The 26,117-nt window shown below is 41.4% G+C and overlaps 1 protein-coding gene across 7 annotated transcripts in view; it reads left to right on the forward strand.

Moving 5' to 3' along the window:
* The window catches only part of LOC140483033 (acylphosphatase-2-like), a 112,980-nt gene that overhangs the window by 36,828 nt on the left and 50,035 nt on the right, over positions 1 to 26,117 (forward strand). The window contains exon 4 of one of the 7 annotated variants that reach the window (XM_072580918.1): positions 22,112 to 22,746. The exons of the other annotated variants lie outside the window; for them this stretch is intronic. Coding sequence (XP_072437019.1) covers positions 22,112 to 22,241 — 130 coding nt within the window. The 3' untranslated portion in view covers positions 22,242 to 22,746. Of the gene's footprint in view, positions 1 to 22,111; positions 22,747 to 26,117 lie in introns of those variants that run through there. 7 annotated transcript variants of the gene reach the window in all.

Consider the following 26,117-nt stretch of genomic DNA (forward strand, 5'->3'; position numbering starts at 1 on the left):
GCAATCAGAACTGAGAGAGCTTCATGCCAGCAGACTTGGAAAGAATTCATAAAACACTCTCAGCAGTCAAGGGAAAAGAAATTGTGAAAAGGCAGTTAAAGATTTGAGATAGGACTGATATTTCCCTGGGATTGAGTGTCTGAAAGGATAATGTTAGGAATCAAGTGTTGAAATTTATTTTCCTGCTTGACTTTTAGAACAACTAGCTTTATTTGATGTTGTTTTCTTTTGGGCAGGAAACTTAGGTTCTGTTTGAAAGAACATCTGCAGCAGCATTCCCTCTAATTTTTTTTTCTTCTGCATGGATCTCCAGTGTCTGTGCACAGCAATGACTGCTGGAAGTGGAAATCAGTGCTGCAATCCACATTGCCATGCGCAGTGTACAAACAGCCTGGAGGGAATGCTGACCTGCAGCCTCATGTGATCATGTTTCAGTAAATTCACTGCCATGGTAAATAACAGCAAAACTTCACAAAATGATAATTCGCAACAGGTTTCATGCTGGAATCTGACTTGTCCAGAAATACCATCAGTGAAATAAGGGCTACGTACTAACCATGTAGCTCATGATTTTATGCATCCCACACAAGTGTGGGCTAAATGCATACAACAAGATCCATATTGGTACACAAAATGTCACCTCGTAGATCATTCAGTTGTGTAAGCAACACAACTTCTTGGCACATTCTAAAGGAGCCCTGCATACTCCTGAGAGTGTGTCTCTCAATTTGTTGTGGATTGTTGCATGCCACATACTCTCAACGCCATGAAGCTAGTTGTCAGCAGATATATGATTATCTCATTTGATTGTGGTACTAGTGAACCCAACCCTAGTTCTTCATTCAACAACAGTATCTGACCTTGTCTTATACACCTGATCTCCTGTCCACAATTCTGGAGCAATATAAACAAGCATTCAAAACCAAGTTTATCAAGCATACTCTCCAGTATTCATCCAAAGTCAATTACTTCTGCTTTCCCTTACTGTCTGTCTTCCTTGTGCCCTTTGCCAATTCTAACGCTCCTGCTCAATGATCCCCAGTGACTGCAGCGTAATTGAAATGCTAAAGAGACTCTAGATAGAATCATAAAATCCCTACAGTGTGGAAACAGGCCCTTCGGCCCAATTTGCAGGATGACTTCAAACACCTCTCGGCTTAGAAGGCCTGGCTTAGGGCTGAAAGAATATGGACCAGCTTGCTGACATGTAACAGAAGGAGCACTTCAGAGCAATAGGATAAGGTTGGTTAATAGTGTCACGTAGTCATTCTGAGAGGGGACAGCAATATAATGTTCCAGAAGCACAGGCACTGAAGGATACTACTGGAGCTGATCTTTAAGCACATTTGTAAGCTTCTATTTATAGAGCTCCATGTGAGAAACAATGCATCACATTTCCTCCCCTCCTCTCTCTTAACCACCTCCCCCCCCCTCCTTTCCCTCATTTCCGCAGATGACCACTGGTTCCTTGCTGGTAAGAAAGATTCCAAGCTCTGTTCAACCTATGCAAGGTTGCTGTTGGGTTCCATCACACTCTTCAATTGTGACCACAGGCTTTCCACTAGGCCTGCTTTTGCACTGAGCATTTGTGTGTGCACTGCACTGTCAGTGTCTGAGCTGGTGGCTACCAGTGAAAGACTGAATGGTGATGTTGCATTATCGTTAGTCATTTCTTCCTTTTCCATTCTGCTCTTGTGTCACTGCATGGCTAGTTTTCAGTTCCTGGGAATCTGAAAGGAGAAAGACACAAGATTAGGGTTGTATTGAGGGGAATGAGAGAAAGTGGAATTCATTCATAAATCATCTGCAACATGTAAAACAGAAGAGAGTTTGAGATGAGGGGAAGCTGGAATGTGAGAAGGAGGATAAGTGTCAGGACAGAATCATGTACAATTGCTTCATTTTATCTAGCACTGCCCTTAATTATAATTGATTTGATTATGGTAAGCACTGTCAGCACCATCAGTGTGATGATGTTCCATGTCTATTCTCTGAGTTCAACACCACCAGAGTTTGTGCATCACCTTGTCCTGCATAAGATGGGGAAGTGAGTCTAAGGGATTGCTGAAATGTGCTGAGTGATAAATAGCTGGTAGGGTTTCAAAGCCGTAATTAGAAAGAATATGAGGATGCTATATGAGGAAAATCACTGACGATGGGGCTTGCTGCAACTTGTGCTTGAGTAGGTGGAAAACTGAATATTGTGAGTGGTTAATGGATTAATTGTAAGGACATGGCCTTTTTGAAGATTTAATGCACTGACCTCAAGCAGTCATGAGTTTATGAAAATTTATGTGATATGACATCCAGGTTTTCAGGCTAATCTTGTGGAATTGGTTGTAATGGCTAATGTTCCCCTTGCCTTTGCAATGCCCATCTGTTGGGCCTCCTGGTTTTCCATGGGTAGAGGAGCACTTCTGTTGTTCATCTCCTGCACGAAGACCTCTCGCGGTGTAATTGAAAACCTCGGAGCTTGTACTTTCTGCCATGTTCTTGCTAAGCAAGGGTGTGAACATAATAAGGGATAGGCAGGAGTTCATATTTTAGGTTACAGCCAGATCAATCATGACCAATAAGACATAAGAGCAGCAATTAGGCCATTCAGCCCGTCGAGTCTGCTCCGCCATTCAATCATGGCTGATAAATTTCTCAACCCTATTCTCCCCCTTTTTCCCCGTAAGCCTTGGCCCCCTTGATAGTCAAGAGCCTACCTATCTCAGTCTTAAATATACTCAATGACCTGGCCTCCACATATTTCTATTGCAATGAATTCCATAGATTCACCACTCTCTGGCTGAAGGCATTTCTCCTCCTCTCCATTCTGAAAGGTCTTCCTTTTACTCTAAGGCAATGCCCTCAGGTCCTAATCTCTCCTACCAATGGAAACGTCTACCCTGTCCAGGCCATTCTGTATTGTGTATGTTTCAATTAGATTCCCCTCTCAACTTTCGAAACTCCATCGAGTATAGACCCAGAGTCCTGGAGCGTTCCTCATATGTTAAGCTTTTCATTCCTGGGACCATTCTCAGAAAACTAATCTCCTCTGAACATGCTCCAGGACCAGTACATCCTTCCTGAGATATGGGGCCCAAAACTGCACCCAATACTCCAGATGTGGTCTAACCAGAGCCTTATAGAGCCTCAGAAGTACATCCCGCGCTCTTATATTCAAGTCCTCTTGAAATAAATGCCATCATTGTATTTGCCTTCTGAACTACTGACTCACCCTGCAAGTCTACTTTTAGAGAATCCTGGACTAGAACTTCCAAGTCTCTTTGCACTTCAGACTTCAGAATTTTCTCCCCATGTAGAAACTATGGGCGGCACGGTGGCACAGTGATTAGCACTGCTGCCTCACAGGGTCAGATACCTGGGTTCAATTCTCGCCTCAGGTGACTCTGTGGAGTTTGCACATTCTCCCCGTGTCTGCGTGGGTTTCCTCTGGGTGCTCCGGTTTCCTCCCACAGTCCAAAAAAATGTGCAGGTCAGGTGAATTGGCCATGCTAAATTGCCCGTAGTGTTAGGTGAAGGGCTAAATGTAGGGGAATGGGTCTGGGTGGGTGTGCTTCGGCGGGTTGGTGTGGACTTGTTGGGCCGAAGGGCCTGTTTCCACACTGTAAGTAATCTAATCTAATCTAAAAAAAAATCCATGCCTCTGTCCTTCCTACAAAGGTGCATGACCTCACACTTTCCCATGTTGTACATCATCTGTCACTTCTTTATCCACTCTCTAACCTGTCCAAATCCTTCTGCTGCCTTCCCACCTCCTCAATGCTACCTGTTCCTCTATCTATCTTTGTATCATCTGCAAACTTAGCCAAAACGCCCTCTGTTCCTTCATCATTAATGTATGAAGTGAAAGGTTGTGGTCCCAACACTGAACCTCGCAGAACACCTCTTGTCAGTGGCTGCCATCCTGAGAAAGACCTTTTATCCCCACTCTGTCTGCTGCAGACATCCAATCTTCTATCCACGCTAGCCCCTTCCCTCCAAAACCATGGGGTACCTTCTATTCAGGGGGTAGCCTCCTGTGCGGCACCTTGTCAAAAGCCTCATGAAGTCCAGGTAGATGACATCCATTTGCTCTCCTTGGTCTAGCCTGCTTATTACTTCCTCAAAGAATTCCCCCAGATTTGTCAGGCATGACTTCCCCTTGATGAAACCATGCTGACTTTGCCCAATTCTACCATAAACCTCCAAATATTCAGAAATCTCATCCTTCACAGTGGATTGCAGGATCTTACCCAAGCCTGGGGTTAGGCTAATCATTCAGTAATTTTCTGTCTTTTGCCTTACTCCTTTTTTTAAATGGGGATGTCACTTCAGCCATTTTCCTGTCCTCTGGAACCCTCCCTGATTCTAGCGATTCCTTAAACATCACTATTAACACCGTCACTGTCTCTTCAGCTATCACCTTGAGAACTCCAGGGTCTGGTCCACCTGGTCCAGGTGATTTATCCACCTTCAGGCACCTTCTCCTTTGTGATGGCCACCATACTCATCTCTGCCCCCTCACCCTCTTGAATGTTTGAGACATTACTTGTGTCGTCTACTGTGAAGAGACTGATGCAAGGTAATTGTTCAGTTCCTCAGCCATTTTCTTGTTCCCCAATACTATTTCTCCAGGGTTATTTTCCAGTGGCCCAATGTCCACTCTTGCCTCTCTTTTGCCCTTTCCAAATCTAAAGAAACTCATTTTACTGGCTAGCTTGCCTTCATATTTAATCTTCTCCCTTCATTTTTTTTGAATGGTGGAGCACGCTTGAACAGCTGAGTTGAGAGTGTGATGCTGGAAAAGCACAGCAGGTCAGGCAGCACCTGAGGAGCAGAAAAATCGATGTTTTGAGCAAAAGCCCTTCATCAGGAACTGATTCCTGATAAAGGGCTTTTGCCCGAAACCTCGATTCTCTGCTCCTTGGATGCTGCCTGACCGGCTATGCTTTTCCAGCACCACACTTTTGACTCGCATCTGCAGTCCTCACTTTCGCCTAGCTGAAAGGCTGAGTGACCTACTTGTGCTCCTAATTAATATATTGCATCATTCTCCTTGTGCGTTTCAAAGGTCAAACTCGTTCTCAGACTGACTTCTATTACTACCCACCAATCAAAATGCACCTCTTACATTAAAATGTAAAAACAGGCATTAATTAGTGCAGGCTTGTTTGAAGTCATGTCAGCTTCTTAAAGTTGTGAACTCCCTGTGCCGGAATACAACCACTCAGCAGTACATACAAGCCATTGAAATGAGCAGGCAGCACCAAATCTATGTATTGCCTGCATTCGAAGCTACAGGTGGAAGTCAATTGCAAACCATGATCCCTGTCCTCGTTTTGCACCTTGATTCTTTGCTGTAAGTTCCTGGGTTCTCTTCACATAACTTGCAGCCCTTTCCTTGCGAGATCTTAAATCTTGTATAAGCCATTTGGATGCTGCTTTTGCATGGTTTACAGTTCAGGCATATATAGTCCTCTGTCCAAAATCAATTTGCACCAAATTAGATCCTGCTGTTATCCTTTTTCTGGTTAGAGTTTATCTGTTTTACAGCTATTCATGATGTTCCTTCAGTATTATATGACATTCCAGACTTGTCTACAATTCTCTATATAGAGGTGGCTTAAAAGTGCAGGGTTTAATCAGTTTCTTCTGTAGTATTTGGCTGTGGTGTCTCGTATATTGGGTGCCCCTGAATTAACTGGCAGTATCATAAGGTGTTGGGCAGATACTGTATTTTGCTTTCTAATTAATTAACAAGGTCCATTGCTTCTTTCTTCTTAAGTCTGCTGGTATCTAGCACCTGAACTGGTGTGCGTAACCTTTAATACCAAATGCCACTCAGATAATTTCCTTCTGGTACTGTACTGCAATTCACTTAAAGCATGTAACACTGAAATAACCCAATTGTAAAATGCAAAATGCTTTTTAATCGCATGCTGTCTTTCAAATATTTACCTCTAGTTTCATAATAAAGTGATCAAGATATTTGTTGTGATCAAAATACAAGGTATAGCTCTGGACTCTTTCAGTTAAAGTTTTAAAAAATGTTAGAAAATGACTTTTAAGAGTTTTGCGTCAATTCTAATTTCTTGGATAATAAGAATTATTGACTATGTGACTTGGCAATTCTTAATCTGAAAGCAGTACTAACAGGAAGGAAGTTGAGCAGTTGGCACACAGTATAAGATTGTAGACACAAAGAAGAGCTGAAGGCAATCAGCACATAATTGCAGACACAAATAAGTTATCAAATTCCTGGTATGTTTAGAAAAAAGCTGAGCTGTCTTCAACTCAGTTAGTACAGAAAAAGGCCATTCAGCCCATCGTGTCTGCACGAATCCTCCAAAAAGCATCCCACTCCAACCTGCAACTCTGCTGATCCATCTAACCTGTCCATCCCTGAACACGACGGACAATTTAGTATGGCCAATCCACCTAACCTACAGATCTTTGATCTTTGGACCGTGGGAGGAAATCAGAGTGCTCCGCAGAAATCCATACAGATACAGGGAGAATGTGCAAACTCCATGAAGTTGCCCAACGCTGGAATTGAACCCAGGTCCCTAGCACTGTGAGGCAACAGTGCTAACCACTGAGCCACCATGCTGTAGACGTTTTCAAATCAACCACTTGATGTTATTGCACGCTTCAGGAGCAGGTGGGATTTGAATATGGTTTAAAGGAAGGGATGGTACTAGTGTGCTACATGAGTCTTTATGCATTGTAACTTGCAGTTTTACTGACTACTTTTATGATATACTAGGTTGAGAGTCGCGTTATTTTTAATAAACTTGATCAGAGGTGTTATGTCAGACCTCTGGAGTAGGTGGAATGTGAGTCCAGGACTCCTAGCTCTGAGGGCATTATCATTGTGCCACAAGAGCCCCATTGGTGTTGCTGTACTTATGCATTTCAAATGAATACAGCTATCATTGAACGCAACTTTGGAGCTGAATCAGTTAGGTAGGAAATTGAGAGATCCCATGTACCAGAGATTGAGTTAAAGATTTTGACATTACATGTGGTGTCTCACTTAAGGAGGTTTGTTGGGGATTGGGATGGGGCTGTTTGCCATTACATAAAGACATGTCTTCATAAATTCAGCTAGTTAAAGTGAAATGTACATTTTTTTGATGGAATTTCCATGTTAATTCATTTTAATTTATTCCAGGAGGAAGGCAAACCTTGTAAATTAAAGTCATCTGATTGGTCATTGGTGAGGGTCAAGGGGATGTGACTGTGTTAGGTAGGTAGTGAACTTAGGAGATGGATGTGCATCACCTTTGCAGTTGTCCAACAGATTTAGGGTACTTTTAACTTGTTTGAGTGAAAGTGAGGGCTGCAGAGTAGATGAGCCAACTGACCAGGCACCGTGGTGTTGGAAACTAGTCAAGTGGAGGGTGTGAAAAGAAATGTAGTGGTAGTAGGGAATAGTATAGTGAGGCGATTGACACTGTTCTCTCCAGCAAAGAATAAGTTTCCAAAAGGCTGTTGTAGTGATTGTAATAAGGCCAACCAGGTGGTCCTGATAGAATATGAGTTCCCCAATTAGGGCTGTTAATCTGGTCCTATCAGGGAGACCTGGCTGACAGTTATAAACAGGAATATCAGACATCCTGTTCGCTCTGAGGGCGCTGGATCAGTGTCAAAGACTATCCGTGAGTAAACAAAGGTTGATTGGATGATGGGATAATGGCCTCTGTGCAGGTATTTCAGTAGCAACAAGAGTGGGATTCATGGTGAAACCATGCAAAAGCTCCGACTCACTGAAGCCTAACTGAACTTCACACAGGCACTACAACTGGCTTTGTCATTGAAAAATGTGGCAAATGGAAATGAGTTGCAGGATATTTTGATGGTTGTAGACACCCTCGCCAGTTTGACTGAGCTTGGGGAACACCACTTCAGTGAAGACAATTGCACAGCCTCACTTGTGACCTATCTTGAATAGAGGAACTCTAGGGCAACCCACAACAAAACCCCAAAATAAAGCCAAGCCTCAACCAACAATTAAAATTTTCTTCAGGATCCGGGCCAGCTAGCCATTGTATTTGCTGCCGGTACGCAGTTTCGAGACAACAAAAGAGTTCCATTTGACCTAAATTGAATAAGACAACTCATGGGCCAGTATCCAGGATGGAGTATAATCTGTAATGTCCATCTACATCTGTTTTGGAAGAGTTAAATTAGTTCTGATTTGAATGTTGCTAAGTAGTCAAAATAAATATCTAGTTAAATGGTCACCCTGTTGTAATGGAGGGGTTTCAGTGAGCACAAAACCTGTCTTTATCAAAGCTCGCTCTGGACTCCAACCCTTAAGTCTCCATAAAACTTAGACTGCGAACCTATACCAGTGAACATTTATAGAAAGGAACAATTTTGGTTCTGGTCTCTTTAGAGAAGCAGCTGGTTCATTATTGCTGATTGTGGTAAAGGACTTGGACCCAAGCTTGATGGAGCAAAATTGGATGAGAGAGATTTACCTAAATTGGCTCCATATTTTTCGATTAGAAAATGGCTGCCTGAGTGAAGTTCTATTTAAAACCCTGGAGTGTTTTTTTTTCAGGAAGATCTCGGAACTATCAAAGGAGCCAAGGCACCTTGCATGTTGACTGGGAAAAATTTCCATGATTCTACAAGGCCGACTCAGTGCCATTTGCCTTATGGCCAAAAATAGAGGCAGAAATCAGGAAGCTGGAAAGCAAAGGAATCATCAGACAAGTCCAGTTTGCAGAATGGGCAGCACTGGTGTACAGATTGTGAAGCTCGATGGGTTGTTTCGCCTTTGTGAGAATTTTAAACAAACGGTAAACTGCTTTTCACAACTGGTTAAAGACCCAATCCCTCACATAATGGCTTTATACGCAAAACGTGCAGGGGGCGCTGTCCTTCATGAAACTGGACATGAGCTTGCAATTGTGGTGAGTTGAGGGTTCCCAGAAATATGCTACAATTTGTACACATAATGGTTTATACCAATACGCAAGACTGCTATTTGGGGTATTGTCAGCGGATAATAGGGATAATTTTACAAGGTCTACCCCAGATCGCCATTTATCTAGGTGATGAGAAAACAGATAAGGAACACTTAGAGAATTTGGACTTTTCTCTCAGGTGGGCATATACCTTAGAAGGGAAAAATGTGTATTCCAGGCATCCCAAGTGACTTACTTGGGCTACGGAATTAACAAGACCAGGTTACACCCATTGGAAGATAAGTGAGAGTGATCAAAAGGGTTATGAAGGTGCAGGTGAACTGTACCTTTAAGAGAGTTAAAAGCTAGCAGAACTACCTGATACAGCAAGGTAAAAACAATGACTGCAGATGCTGAAAACCAAATACTGGATTAGTGGTGCTGGAAGAGCACAGCAGTTCAGGCAGCATCCAACGAGCAGCGAAATCGACGTTTCGTGCAAAAGCCCTTCATCAGGAATAAAGGCAGTGAGCCTGAAGCATGGAGAGATAAGCTAGAGGAGGGTGGGGGTGGGGAGAGAGTAGCATAGAGTACAATGGGTGAGTGGGGGAGGAGATGAAGGTGATAGGTCAAGGAGGAGAGGGTGGAGTGGATAGGTGGAAAAGAAGATAGGCAGGTCGGACAAGTCAAGGAGACAGTAACTGAGCTGGAAGTTTGAAACTAGGATGAGGTGGGGGAAGGGGAAATGAGGAAGCTGTTGAAGTCCACATTGATGCCCTGGGGTTGAAGTGTTCTGAGGCGGAAGATGAGGCGTTCTTCCTCCAGGCGTCTGGTGGTGAGGGAGCGGCGATGAAGGAGGCCCAGGACCTCCATGTCCAGAGGTCCTGGGCCTCCTTCACCGCCGCTCCCTCACCACCAGACGCCTGGAGGAAGAACGCCTCATCTTCCGCCTCGGAACACTTCAACCCCAGGGCATCAATGTGACTTCAACAGCTTCCTCCGTGACTACCTGGTCAGGTCCACACCCCCCTACGACCCACCCTCCCATTCTGGCACTTTCCCCTGCCACCGCAGGAACTGTAAAACCTGTGCCCACACCTCCTCCCTCACCTCTATCCAAGGCCCTAAAGGAGCCTTCCACATCCATCAAAGTTTCACCTGCACATCCACCAATATCATTTATTGTATCCGTTGCTCCCCATGTGGTCTCCTCTACATTGGGGAGACTGGGCACCTCCTAGCAGAGCGCTTTATGGAATATCTCTGAGACACCCGCACCAATCAACCAAACCGCCCCGTGGCCCAACATTTCAACTCCCCCTCCCACTCTTCCGAGGACATGGAGGTCCTGGGCTTCCTTCACCGCCGCTCCTTCACCACCAGACGCCTGGAGGAAGAATGCCTCATCTTCCGCCTCGGAACACTTCAACCCCAGGGCATCAATGTGGACTTCAACAGCTTCCTCATTTCCCCTTCCCCCACCTCATCCTAGTTTCAAACTTCCAGCTCAGTTACTGTCTCCTTGACTTGTCCGACCTGCCTATCTTCTTTTCCACCTATCCACTCCACCCTCTCCTCCTTGACCTATCACCTTCATCTCCTCCCCCACTCACCCATTGTACTCTCTGCTACTCTCTCCCCACCCCCACCCTCCTCTAGCTTATCTCTCCATGCTTCAGGCTCACTGCCTTTATTCCTGATGAAGGGCTTTTGCCTGAAACGTCGATTTCGCTGCTCGTTGGATGCTGCCTGAACTGCTGTGCTCTTCCAGCACCACTAATCCACTACCTGATACAGCACCAAGCATTCTGAATAAGATAACAATGTAACACTTGGTCAAAAGTTAGATTAGCTAGGTTGCCTAAGATGATAAAACAAATGCAAATTCAGCCAAACAGTTTAAATTATACCCCAAAAAGTACCAAACTCCAATCAAACTTGAATTTAGTATATTGACAATCTTAAAAGCCAATGACACAATCTGAAACTTTGGGGGGGTAAGACCACGGAAAACCAGAACAGTTGAAGGAGAACTGCCAAGCCACCAGCATCTGCAGACTGCCCGGAGAATAGCTCTCTTAATGGTACCTTTATCAATCAGTAACCTGTGAAGCAGAAATTCCTAAGAAAAAGAAAAGAAGACTGAGGAAGAGAAGATTCAACATCTGACTAGTTTTGAAAACTTTAATTTTTAGTAAATTTTAATCAGGTGGTTTATCGGACTAATATTGCAGAAGGGGACGGTAAAAGATAGGTTAGAGGACGGAGTTGTAAATAGTTGTCAGTTAATTATTCTCTGTTATACTTTAAGAAATAAAGTTGTTCATTTTTATTTTAAATAGTTCTTGGCCTCTCAAATTTTCACAGATTACTGCACGGGATAAATCTTTTCTGTGTTGCTGGTTTAAATTAAGAGAGTTTACCCCGTGTTATAACAAATGTGCCGTCCTTCCCATGTCTGTACCAGAGCTAAGGGTTTCCCTTTGGCTGGTGAATTATTATGGAAATTTCATACATAACCTGGCCTCTATCCTGACACCTTTTCATCAACTCTTAAAAAAGAGTCAGCCTTGGAAATGGTTGCATAGACAAGCCATAGCTTTCAGGAAGTAAAGAAACAGCTATCATCCTCTAAAGTATTGGGACACTATGATCCTAAGTGTGATCTGATATTAACATGCAAGTTTCCCCATACAGCATTGTGGTAGTATTGGCTCATAGATGGCCCAATGGAGAGAAATGCCCAATAGTATGTGCATCCAGAACTTCAGCTGATGCTGAGTGTAAATATGTCTAGACAGAGAAGGAAGAAGTTCAACCAGTACCATTTATGGATATAAATTTGTAATAATTACTAATCACAAACCCTGCTAGATCGCCTTAAAGAGGAAAAGCTGAATTCAGTGATGGGCTCTCACTCCAAATGCTTTTAATTACAAGTTGGAGCACCATAGCACATAGCAACTTCCTGTTGGCAGATGCACCACAGATGGTATGGCTACTGGAAGAGTCCATAATGTTTTCAAATTTTCTGGCTACACTTTCAGTCACAGCTGATAATATCAGACTTCCTGGCAAAACTGAAAAAGCTAGTCATGATGGAGAAAACCAAAGGTCTATCACAACCAGAATTGAAATGTTTTTGGACCCACAGAGACCCAAATCACAATAGTGGACAGCATATTAGATTACTTACAGTGTGGAAGCAGCCCAACCAAACCCATTCCCCTACACCTAACACTATGGGCAATTTAGCATGGCCAATTCACCTGATCTGCACATTTTTTGACTGTGGGAGGAAACCGGAGCACCCGGAGGAAACCCACACAGACACTGGGAGAATGTGCAAACTCCACACAGATAGTTGCCTGAGGCGGGAATTGAACCTGGGTCTCTGGCGCTGTGAAGCTGCAGTACTAACCACTGTGCCACCATCCCCATATTGTTATGGGGACCAAGAGCGCTTGTTCAAGCAAAGGTCGCTGCCAGAAACTGGATGAACTCCACCACGGTCATCCAGAAGTTTTCAAAATGAATATATTGGTGAGGATGTATGGTGGCCAGGATTGGAGGCAGACATAGCTGTGTTGGCAGTGTAGTGCTCAGACCGCCAATAAGGGGACAAAAATTACCGCCAGAAGCTCCCTCACAATCATGGAAGTGCTGGGTAAATCCTGGACTCAGGTACACATTGACTATGCTGGCCCTTTCGTGTGCTCAACATATTTAATTATTGTGTATGTCCACTCAAAGTGGCTGAACATGCATGAAGTTCTTTTGTCAAATACGGGGACAACGATAGAAAAACTGCACACATCTTTTACAATACAAGGACTCTTGGAAGTGTTGGTCACAGATAAGAGGCCATCGTTTACCAGCAGGAAATTTGAGTATTTCCTAAAATTGAATGGCATTTGACATATATGGACAGCTGTATACCATTCATCGTCCAATGTTCTGGCAGAAAGACCAGTCTAAACTTCAAAGGCAGGTTTCAAGATGCAGTCTACAGCTTCACCAAATACCAAACTTTCCAGGTTCTTTTTTGATCATAGGACCACCCCCTCATGAAATGATAGGGATAGGTCATGCAGAGTTGCTAATGGGAGAATATGCTGCAGCAGGTTAAATCTGGTCTCACATATGGGGGAGGGTGAAACAGCGTCAGGAGAGCCAGTGTTTGACATAAGACTCCACTAAGCGAGAGAGATAGGGGGAAAAAAGTTGGTGTAGGAGCCATGGGGAAGACCCTGCATAGGTAAGAGGCATGGTTGATGTGAGGTTATGTCCAGTGATATATAAAGTTTGGAAGGTGCAACGATCCTGAACAAGCACATGGACCGTATGAAAGCAGCTGACTCTCAAATGATGCGGGAGCAAAACGTATCCGACTCCTCAACAGCTTTTCTGGCTGTTCTGGAGCCTATTGGTTCTCCTTCTCAGTAAAGCATTCAAGATACCTTGGAAACTGAGATGGATATGTTAGGATGTTGTCGCCTCAGTGCTTTGCCGCCTGAAGAAGGGAATGACTTTCTTGCAAGACATTCCGGACGCAAGAGGCAAGCTACCATGCATTCCACACTCCCTGTATCAGAGGCAGAGTTAGAGGAACCTGACCCAATGCTAAATTGCCCCAGGAGGAGCTACAAAAAAAAGGGCCTGGCCTCTGTCCTCAGAATCAGAGGTGGAAGAATGCAGTGATTGTAACAGTGTCAGTCAGGTGGGCCTCATAGAATATGTGTTTCCTGATTGAGGCTGATCTGGCCACTCAGGCTGACAGATCAGAACAGGAATATCAGACAACCTGTTCACTCTGAGAGCTGGCTCTGAGGGAGCTGGATCAGTGTCAAGGACTCTAGGAGAACCTGGGGACAGATACTGGCCTTTGTGGAGTTATTTTAGCTGTGATGCTTCCTAGTGTCAGTGTTTGCAACATCAGTGAATCAAAAGGTACCAGCAATGGGAAGTAAAGATCCATTGTACTCCATGTAGATTTTGATGACATCATAAGACAAGGAAAGAGGTTCTACCTTCTAAGTATGAGGAGCTGGGCACCAAATTAAAAAGCAGAACCTCAAAAGTAGAAATCTCTGGATTTTTACCTAAGCCACAAGCAAATTGACACAGGGAAATGCAATTAGAGAAGTAAATGTGTGGCTGAAAGACTAGCCTGGGAGAAGTGGGTACTGATTCATAGGGGCATTGGCACCAGTATTGGGAAAAGTGGAATCTGTACCATTGAGATAGTTTATACTCAAAATGCATTGGAGCCTGTGTTGTGATAGGCCACATAAATCAGGAAGTAGAGAGGGTTAAGTTAAATAATGAGTTCAAGGGATTAAAATTAAGAAGATATAGTAAATCTAAGAGTAGAGAAAAGGCAGGTGAGAAATGTATGACTATGGGAAATAACAAAGAGACAGTGACTGGATAGGAGTACATAAGTGAACCGAAAGCTGCAAACTACACAAGATAATAATGGAACAAAACTAAATGCTCTGTGTCTGAGTACATACAGCATTTGGAACAAAACCGATAAACTGATAGCATAAATAGAAATAAATAATTATAATCTGATAGTCATTGTAGAGATATAGATACAGGATGATCTAGATCAAAATCTAAATATTGAATGGTACAGGACAAAGAAAGGAGATGTTGTAAAAGCTAGAAGGTTGACTGTGTTGATTAATCATGGTATTAGTACAATTGACAGGGATGACCTAAGTTTGGGAAATCAGGATTTGGAAGCAGTTTGGATCAAGATGAAAAATTATAAAGAAAAGTCACATGTAGGAATGATGTATAGGCCCCCTAAGAGTCATCACAATGTACGATGGAACATGAAGGAATAAAGAGCTTGTCAGAAAGATACAGTAATAATTATTTGTTAATCTACATACAGATGGGCAAAGATTGCCTGGATAAGGACTACATAGTAATAAAACAGAAAGTGCTGGAGAAGCTCGGCATGTCTGACAACACATATGGACAGAGAGATATAGTTAATGTTTGAGTTCAAAATGATACATCTTGAAAAAATGCTTCCTCTTGTAGGAGCGTCTAGAACCAGGAGTCACTGTTTAAGAATTATGGTTCACCCATTTAAGACAGGAATAAGCAAAATTTATTTCTCCCAGAATGTCGTCAATCTGTTACTCTGTTCCCCAAAAGAAGTGCAAGATGGTAGAAGCAGAGTCTTTGAATATTTTTAAAGCAGAGGTAGATTGTGGATGAGCAAAGAGGTGAAATGTTAGTGAAGATAGACAAGTAGATGGTGTAACCAGATGAAAATGTGTTGCTGGAAAAGCGCAGCAGGTCAGGCAGCATCCAAGGAGTAGGAGAATCGACCTTTCGGGCATGAGCCCTTCTTCAGGAATGAAGAAGGGCTCATGCCCAAAATGTCGATTCTCCTGCTCCTTGGATGCTGCCAGACCTGCTGCGCTTTTCCAGCAACACATTTTCAGCTCTGATCTCTAGCATCTGCAGTCCTCACTTTCTCCTAGGTGTAACCAGATGAACGATGATCTTATTGAGTTGCAGAGCAGACTTCTGCTGCATTGTTTATATAATAGATATGACAGGTTTAGAAGGTGCTATCAAAGGATCCTTGGTGAATTACTGTAGTGCAATTTGTAGATGGTACTCCGTGCAACCATAGTTCGTTGGTGATAAGGAAGTGAATAGTGAAGGTGATGGATGGGGCACTAATCAGTCAGCTTTGTCCTCCGATGCTTTACAGGACCCAAGATCAGACATCTTTGATACAAAAATCATAAAAAGAATTATTAACTAATTAAAAGAAGGGCCAAACATGTGGGTTTTAAGGGGCTCCTTAAAGGAGAAGTGCGACAGTGAGCTTTAGGAAAGAAATGAGTTAGCACCTAGTCGGCTGAAAGTATGGCCACCAATGATGGGCAATATTATGGGGAAGTGCAAAAGGCAACAGTTGGAGGATCACAGAGATCTTAAAAATCACATAACATCAGGTTATAGTCCAGCAGGTTTATGTGGAAGCACTAGCTTTTGGAGTGCTGTTCCTTCATCAGGCAACGCTGTGAAAACTAGTGCTTCCAAAAAAATCTGTTGGGCTATAACCTGGTGTTGTGTGATTTTTAACTTTGTGCACCTCAGTCCAGCACCAGCTTCTCCAAATTACAGAGATCTTGGAGAACTCTGGACTGAAGGAGTTTAAAAAATATGGAGGGACAATGTATGCAGGAGTTTGAACGAGGACAGCATTTAAATTAATAGATGGCCAAACTGACATATGAGATGTTAATTTTTGAAGCTCCTGACGTAGCATGCTCAAGATGATTTTGGTAGATTATTTCATATTTTGCACCCATACCAATACCAGGGTTGAAGGCAGGTGACTTCCTTGCAGGCCTACCTCATTGTTATTTCTGAACTGACATTTAGGTGATGTGCTAGAGGGGCAAAAAGATGCTGTTTGTTTTAACAAAATCACTGCAGTAAAGGTACCTTCTCTGCACTAAATGTCCATTTTAATTGCATTGGATAATTAGATGTTCAAATCACCTTTTTTGACTGCCTTCCTGATTTTTCAGCTAGTATGTTACAGGTAGGTTAACTTATTCAATTTCCACAGCTTCAGGTTCTTCTCTCAGATTCATATTCATTGAAATGGTAAAGAATCCTTCATTTTTAAGTCCATGTAATGTCAGAGTAAAAACTAAGCTATTTTCTGTAACCAGAAATGGAAACTTCATAGTTTAATATTCAATCCACTGTGCCTTTGGCCCATTATCTTTGGACAGCTATTAGTCTGTACTTGACCTAATCAATAAAATATACTTCAGTTAGTGCTTAGAATTCCTATTAGTGCTGCGTTAGGCCTTTATATCTGTTCTCTGTCCAGAGATATCTAAGTTATTTTCACCAAGTGTCAAAAGCTGTGTGACTGTTGAAGACACCTGACACTTTTAAAGTCAAAGCTTTAAGTGGAGGAATGATAATGATGATTGGAAAATAAGGCTGATAATAAGAAAACAAGATCAATCATCTTAAACATGAAGAGCAGCTGCTTGTGTCTTACGTATGTGACATTTGGTTCTGAAAGCTCCTGGTCACACCCAGAAAATAGCAGCTGCTGGCATTGTGATTATACTGGGGGACTTCTGGAATGCATGTTGCTCCATCTGGTTATGTCCACAAATCTCCAGAGTTTAATAATGCTCTTTTATATTGTACTATAAATCTCTAAGATTGAAGCCAATTTGGACTCCTGGAATATTTGTTACTCAAATGTTTTGTATTCCAAACACATATCAGACTCAGCAGGCTTGCCTGAACCCATCTCCACATTTGCCGTTGCTCAGAATGGAAATCAAAAATTCCCTTTGGATTCTTGCAATCTATCACACATGGACTTTGCAGTCATTCTTGCTTTTATTTCCTTCTCCAAAAAGAGAAAAGGAAATATTAGATTAAGTATGAATTTATATTAAAGCAAGGCTGTTTAATCACTGGAGCAATGGTCAGTGAACGTCATTAACGTACAAGTAACAACTAACAAAAGCTGCTTAAGTGTTAGAAAATGCAAGGTAATAAATTAGCAAATGGAGTATAAGATTAATGGAAAGATGCTTACTTATATCCATCCACTCTTTCACTGATGCAGTGCCAATGCAGTATGTACAATTTACAGCATGCACTGAAACAAATCACTCAGGTTACTTTGACACAGCTTAATTTCAAGCTCCCTTCCCCCACCTACCAAAATCTCTTGCAGGGGGAAGAGTAACAGTGTCATGGAAATAACTTTGCTTCTGAGTTACTCATCATTCAGACTTTACTTCCATCCCTTTGCTCTTGTTAAGTTGCTATCCTATATTCCATTGTGAGAGCACTGCCAGCACAAGAATACTTCTTATTCTTTCATGGGGAGAGCTAGCATTTGTTGCCCAACTCTAATTACTCTTGAGAATGTAGAGCCTTGCAAAGAGAAGGACAGTCATCACTTTCTCCGTTCAGTAATACGAGGCAATAAATCGGGCATTGTCAGTGTTTCCTAAATGCCAAGATCCAAGTATTCAAACAAAATCTCATTGTTTCCCTTTGTCATTCGGCTGGGAACAAAACATGTTCTCACTGTCTGTTGACAAATTTCAGCCAGTTATTCTCTGAACTGATACCTTTGTGACATCATTCTTTCCAGCGTTGAGAAATCCCAGATGTATTCTAACAAATTCAAGCAATGGGTGTTTTATTTTTTAAAATCCAATTAAGTTTCCAAGTAGAACAGGAATTGGTTTCATTAGAGACTGTTGAAACGTTAGAAAACTTTTGTTTAGAAATGGTACTTCAATGAAATTATTGAAAGGTTACAATGCTTTTCCTGTTTAAACAAGTTCAGTAATTACTGCACTGCATATTGAAACAAATGGCAGATTATCCAGCAAAACAACAGTTGCAGGTTAGTAACAGAGTATTGTGACTGAATTTAAAATGTTCTCATGCTGGGCCTTCTGGTATTGTCATTACAGCTCACTGCGAAGTTATCATTAAGGCTATTGAAATTTGATCAGATTTTTGAATTTCTTGATTAGTGTTTTCTCTGAGTTAGCTCAGATGAAAGCAGCAGTTCGGACAATACACTTATCTTCAGTAACTCTGTGCTTCAATGGATAAAATTTACAAGGACCGCTACATCAGAAGATTGTGCAGCAACGTCCGTCTGCTGCACCTGTTGTGTAAAACACTTCGATAGATATTGGTTGGGAACCGAATTATAGCCAAGAGTAATGTTTCATATTTGAATAGCTCACCAGCCTTTACTGCTTACACATGAGGATGATCACATACTAAGGGAATGAATGGTACCTGTAAATGTAAATGGATCCTACAGAAAGGAAGAATAAGAAAATAAAACAAGAAGGGCACGTATTTACGCATTGGATAAAATAATTCATAAAAGTAAATAAAAGCAGTAACTCCAAAACCAGTGGTTTATTTTTAAATATGCTTTTAATTCTTCCTCATAATCTGACATCAATGGACATAGGAAGGTACAGACTAAGAGCGGGAGTAGGAATCCGTGGAGCCTACTCCACCTTTGAATAAGATCATAACTAATCTGATTGCAGCTAAACTCCACACTCTCATCAATAACCTTTGATTCCCTTGGTAGTCAAGAATCTATCTACTTGGACCTTAAAAATATTCAATGACTCTGTCTCCATCATTCTCTGGGAAAGTGAGTACCAAAGACTCTCAACCATGTATGCAAAAGATCTTCTCCTTATCACAATGGTAGAAGACCTTTTATTTTTAAACAATATATGTCCCTTAGTTCTAGTCCCTCCTACAAGAGTAAACATCCTTGTCGCATTCAGGATCTTAGGTCATTCTCAGGACCTTATATATCTTAATAAGCTTATCTCTTATTCTTCTAAATCTCAAAGGATACAGGAACTGCCACACCACAATATTATGCAGACAGTCCAGTCTGTCCAAACTTTCCTCATAAAGTAAACTCCTACTCCCTCAATCCCAAGTATCAGTTGAATAAACCTTCTCTGAATATTTTCTAATGCATTTGTATCTTTTTTAAATAAGGAGACCAAACCTATGCTCAATACTCCAGATGTGGTCACAATAATGACCTGTATGATTAGATCAGATTCCCTACAGTATGGAAACAGGCCCTTCAGCCCAACAAGTCCACACCGCCCCTCCGAAGAGTAACCCACCCATGACCCATTCCCCAGTAATGCACCTAACACTACGGGCAATTTAGCATGGCCAATTCACCTGACCTGCACATCTTTGGATTGTGGGAGGAAACCAGAGCACCCGGAGGAAACCCACACAGACACAGGGAGAATGTGCAAACTCGACGCAGACAGTTGTCCGAGGCTGGATTCGAACCTGGATCCCTGGCGCTGCGAGATAGCAATGCTAACCACTGAGCCACTGTGCGACCTGTACAATTGTACCAAAATAAAGAAAATAATAATTTTAAAGTTGATAGGAACTATTTTTAGGAAAAGTATAATTTCTTATTGAATTTCTTATTTTTTCTATCATTTACTTTTAAATTTTTATTGTATGGTAGATAAATTATTTGAGGTGGTCGGAATATCACGTATGAATTATTCAAAACACTGCAAGAAGAATGGTGCAATGACCTGATGTGCTTATGATGTAACAGGGCTTTCACTGTGGAATAGAAGTTAGTGACTCAAACTATTCATTGCTAGAATGGGAAATATTGATTTAGGATTCAAGACCTTTTTGTTTAACCATTGTTACAATTCAGAAACAGACAGCCAAATCGAATCAGCTTTCCTACCTCTGCATTCGCGACATAGAAAAATTAGAATATTCAGTGAGCCTCCATGTTGACCCCAAAATTGTTCCTGAGCAGAATTTTTCTAAATAACCAGTACCAGACTTTGTGAATAATCGACATTGGACACCAAGTTTACAGCTTTAAAAAAAAGATGTAACAACTTATTAATAATAACAGAGCAAAGTGAAACAATAAGGTAATCTAATTAACGTCTAGGATGTGAACCCAATAACCTTTGTTGTCAGCCCCATTCACACAAAAAGCTGGCAGAGAAACAAATACAGTTGAGAGATAAATTAGAAGAAAAATAACAAAACTGGATAAACATATGGATAATAATGGAATAGTGTAGGTTAGATGGGCTTCAGATTGGTTCCACAGATCAGCACAACATCGAGGGCCGAAGGGCCTGTACTGCGCTGTAATGTTCTATAAAACTGGTTAGATTACTGAAGCAGTTTACATGCTACATTGATTCATGGGTGTATAGGTTTTCTGAAGACATCAATCAGTGCCACCTTTCCCGTTCACTCTGGAGATTCAGTAACACTTTTAACTTAGTTTCTATTTTCTGAAATTCCAGTAGCTGACAATTGGAGGATAGATAGGGAGTGTTCAAATCTTCATGCTGTAACAATAACCAAACTTCTTGCAAAATGCCCCCCCTCCTGAGTTCAAGCACTTCAAAAAATCTCTGGTCCTGCTCTCTGTTTGATCATCATGTTCTCTCCCAGACTTACTGAAACCAATTTCCAGATTTTCACCTCATTGGTGGCCAAACATTTACTATCTGTTTAAGCATACTATCACTCCACAGTCGAAGAGTCTATGGATTTTTAATCAAGAACAATCTGTAATTAACTTTCAACCTGGCCTCAAAAGCAATTAATAGCTTGTTTGTTCTCTTAACACAAATGCTGCTCATAATCCAAAGGTTTCCTCTAAGTTCGCTGTTTGTAGTTCACAGCTCTAAACCAAAATTAATTAAAAATATAAAAATGCAAATAATAAAAAAAATCTGTGAGGATTCTAATGTCATGTCTAGCTATTACAGATCAACAATCTGGTAGTAGGCAGTAATTAGTTGTTGATTTTATGATATAACTGAGGAGACAGGTAAAAGAGGAAAATGGTTAGAGTTTAAAATTCATTGACACCCATTCTCAGGTACACGGCTATGACTTTGGTCTGCCTGTGGCAATTCCTATTACAGTAAGTCAAGGACAGACTTCATCTGACTTGTCTTTTGTACAATTCCAACATGACCTACACCCCTTGCTTGACGGCATGCTCAAAAGGGGGTTGAAGAGTTTTTAAGGCTGGCACTTTCCAGTGATGTGACACAGTGGCTCAATGGTTATCACTGTTGCCAGGGACCCGGGTTCGATTCCAGCCTCAGGCAACTTTCTGTGTGGAATTTGTACATGCTGCCTGTGTCTGGGTGGGTTTCTTCCAGATGCTCTGGTTTCCTCTCACAGCCTAAAGGTTTGCAGGTTAGGTGGATTGGCCATGCTAATTGCCCATAGTGTCCAGGGATGTGCAGGATAGGTGGATTACCCATGGGATTCCTGAAGAAGGACTCATGCCCAAAACGTCGATTCTCCTGCTCCTTGGATGCTGCCTGACCTGCTGCACTTTTCCAGCAACAGATTTTCAGCTACTCATGGGATATGCAGGGTTGCAGGGATATGGGTCTGGTTAGGATGCTCTTTGGAGAGTTGGTGTGAGTTTCATAGGCTGAATGGCCTGCTTCTACACTATAAGAATTTTATGATTCCATGAGTCTTCAACTGGCCTCCAGCTTATAAAGGCCAACTTCATTCTTAAATGGAAGCTACATTAATTGAAAGGAGACTGTTGCTGATTGATTGTGCTGCAATTGCAGATTAGGATCATGGAGCACCAAGACAGAGAGATTCGTGACTGTGGAACTGGATGCTTTGATTGTGGAGCTGAACGGGTGGCAAGGAACTATGTTTTTTTTTCAGGTCAGGAAGCCTGGAACAGGTGACTAAGGTGATTGCTTTCCAAAGTCTGATCTCCAGGACCTGGTATGAGCATCACAAGAAGTTTACTAACTTTCAAGCTCAGTAAATACATCTTCAGAGGACATCGCCACCTAATATATCATCATGGACCTCCTGTTTTACACCTTAGCTAACTTTCTCCAGCATGGTACCTACATATATTGCATAGATTCTGTTCACTATGGAGCCATATTTTACAGTCAGATCTCTGAATATTAGTTTGCCATTCATGCTATCACCACCACCCAACAATCTACCCAGCTAATGACTGGCCATTTGCTCCAAACATTCCTGAAGCCAGTGATTTGTTTGCTCACCTCAAGAGCCATGGGTTCTATCTTGGATCTTTGCCCACAAAGCCTTTCACTTCAGACTAGCTTGTGGGATGTCCCCACCATAATGTCATGCTGATAACGAGACCAGAGATCTAATATGGGGTGCACTTTGAACGTTACCGTTTAAATCAGTGATTGTATCCTGCATACCCTTATTTCTAAGCTTATGTGTTAACACTGTCTCTCACTTCAGTTGGTTTCGTGTTCTATTTTAAAGAAAACCTTTGGCCTTATTGAATATTGTGGACAAAATGTTCTTTTTTCAGAGTACTGTAAAGTCACTACAGCTTCTTGATGAGCAACATGTACTAACAGTGGACTCCAAAATGGACAGTTAAAACTTGAAACTTGAAAATATTTTGCATGAGAATTGTGTTGTAGTAATATAGGATTATCTCTGCATTGTATTAGATGTACATTTTTTCACTTGAGAGTAATTGATATCACTGAATGCAACTAAGGTTTCTCAACACAACATCTTTGACATCATTCATTTCATCTGGTTGATGATGATTGATGCAGTAGGACCTTAGTGTGATCTGGAGTTGTTTGCAGCCACAGGCACTCCACCCTTCCAGCTGCAGGAAATCATGCTGAAGCAGGATGTCCCGTGAGGAAAACACTGGATGAAAAGCAAGCAAAACATTTCTCTTTACCCTTAGTGAAAGTGACTAAGGTCTTCAGAAAACTTGCATATTTAGGAGTTTTACATCTTGGCAATAGATTTTAATTTATATTTGAAAAAGGGAAAACTTGCATTTATACAGCAGCTTTCACGAATAAAACATATCCCCAACCTCCTCGAAAGTGGTGAAAATGTCCAATCAATATTCAACTTTCATTATTTGATTTTAAAACCTGAGACTTTGATGAACTAAAAGTGATTTTGAAAAGGGCAATTATGACATAGAATGGCTGCAGTGATCACCTGACAAGTCTAGGTAACCCACATGGAAATATACAACACAGGCTGCATCAAAATTTACCATTTTAGCCAAGAGGTCCTGAGTCTCAGGGAGGCATCAAAAAGATCACATTGCTTGTTTTCCTCACACTTTTATGATGCATATAATGACTGTTGAAAGTTTGCCTGTACCTACCAGCTTGAAATCCATAATAGAACTGTTTATCAACAGCAGCCTTTCAGCAGCAAAGGATGAGAGACAACATTGTGGAATCATAATGGTAAGAATAAGAAAGCTCTTCTATCCTTATCTGAACCTCACAAAAAAAACCACACACAGCGAATAGGGTAACTTGAAGCAACTTTCTGGATTAGTGGTGCTGGAAGAGCACAGCAGTTCAGGCAGCATCTGAGGAGCAGTAAAATCGACGTTTCGGGCAAAAGCCCTTCATCAGGAATTGGCTTTTGCACAAAACATCGATTTTACTGCTCCTCGGACGCTGCCTGAGCTGCTGTGCTCTTCCAGCACCACTAATCCAGAAGCTGGTTTCCAGCATCTGCAGTCATTGTTTTTACCAACTTGAAGCAACTGTTCAGTGAGAACTCACAATCTCCAAACCATGCCAGTGCTGATGAAACAAGGCAGCAGTCTGGGCTCAGTCTTAAAATCCAGCATCTTAAGGATACTTCAAACTTCATTGTCTTTATCTTGCTGTCTGTATAAAGAATCCCCTTTCAAGCTTATTACCTGAACTGTGTTTAAAGCCACATTTTAATTATTTGCTGGGGAGTAGAAATTGCTCATTCTTCCACTCAAGAAAAGCTTGGAATTGCCTTCTTCATTTGGATCGAGGTTCCCCCAAATTTTGCTTGAAGTATGATACCTGCTGCTTGTTATGACCAACTGGGAAGGAGTTTTAAAAAAAAGAGGAGAGACAGTCAACCCTCTTCACCTGATTGTAATAAGCCATCTAAGTATTTTGGAAAGGCTGGTCACTGTTGTAATATGGGAAACAGCGACTCATTCACAACAAGCTTCCATATCAGATAACTTATTTTGTGTGACCTTGATTGCGGAGCAAATATGGACCTAGATATTGGTGTATCACTCTCCTCATTTTCAAATAGTGCCATGAGATCTTTGATCTGCAACTGAGTTAAGAAGCGGGGAACCCTCAATTGTATACCTCATGTGAACATTGTGTATCTAACAGTGCAGCTTTAATTTTTCTGTTCAATACTTGCCGTGAAACTTGAACCCCAAACCTCTTGAGTTGGAGGCAAGAATGTCACCAGCTGGGACATGACAGAATTATCAGATTTCATCAGCTGTCAAACGTCCCATTTGAAATGTTTCTTAAAGTCGCTTTGTTACTTGAGTTTTGCGCAACAATCTGTTACAAAGATAGGTCAAAACATTTGTGAATAATTTCATAATTCAGCATTTTTATTGAGCGGAATTGCATGGTTATTATAGCTTATTTCTGAACAAAATATCAACCTTTATGAAGTTTACCTTTGTACTCTTAAAATAATTAGCACTGGTAGAGTTCTGTTAACAGTGTGAAATGTAGAAATAATTAAAACTCTGAGCCTGAGAGTACAAAGTTTTCAAGATATATATCAGAGTATATCTGATAATAAAACAAAATACTAGGGATGCTAGAAATCTGAAACGAAAACAAAAATTATTGGAGAAACTCAGCAGGTCCGGCAGCATTGTAGTGAGAAAACTAAGTTAATCTTTCAAGTTTAGTGACCCTTGAATTGAAGAAGAATCACTGGGCTCGAAACATCAATTCTGTATCTCAAGCAATTTCTTTTCTTGTATTTCATCTGAAAACAAGCAACAATTTAACTTAACAGTTCAGTTAACTTGGCAACACAGTGACAACTAGGTCAGACTGGAATTTACACATCTCAACCTCTCATACTATTATTCCCTTTCAGGGAAAGGAAACTGTTTTCAGTTTTTTACGCTTAATGTTTATCATTGCTTAGTCATCCATTTTATCATCACTCTCATTGTGAATGAGTGCTTTGAAAAGAGCTTGACTTCAGATCAAGTAGAAAACTGTAGTGCCAGAGTACTGGTTGTACTTTTCAAGCAGGTACCCTGGCAGCTTTGGTTAGGTATCCATAATACTTACAATTTAAAATTGCAATTGGCAAGATTAGAGTGGGAAATCAGAGGATCCCTCGGCCCATCCAATTTTTGCCATGAGCTTGAGATTCCTCTCGATGCATCTGGAAAATCTACTTTTATGGATTTCTTAATGGATGCAATTAAGCTGTAGCAGTTTTTGTTAAATAATACATTCTTGATAAGACTGTTTACCTATCCATAACACTCAGTTTTGACAGTGAGAGGTCAGAGTTATAAGGCAATTAATTGTGATCTGAACCCCAAAGAGATAGGGCCAAGTAAAAATAGCCAAAGCATAGTTAAAGAGAATATTCTTTGGGAGGAATCTGGTAAGACAAAGATTGTACGGCCAAGCTTTTCAGATTAAGAGAAAATCTGTCTGAAGGGATCACCAAATGTGGGGGAGAAGGAACAGACAATTATGGGCCAAATTCAAAGAAAGTATAGAGTGTGCATAGAGCATAACTTGAGAAGATTTA

The sequence above is a fragment of the Chiloscyllium punctatum genome, chromosome 11 (genome assembly GCF_047496795.1).
Source record: "Chiloscyllium punctatum isolate Juve2018m chromosome 11, sChiPun1.3, whole genome shotgun sequence".
Taxonomy (NCBI): domain Eukaryota; kingdom Metazoa; phylum Chordata; class Chondrichthyes; order Orectolobiformes; family Hemiscylliidae; genus Chiloscyllium; species Chiloscyllium punctatum.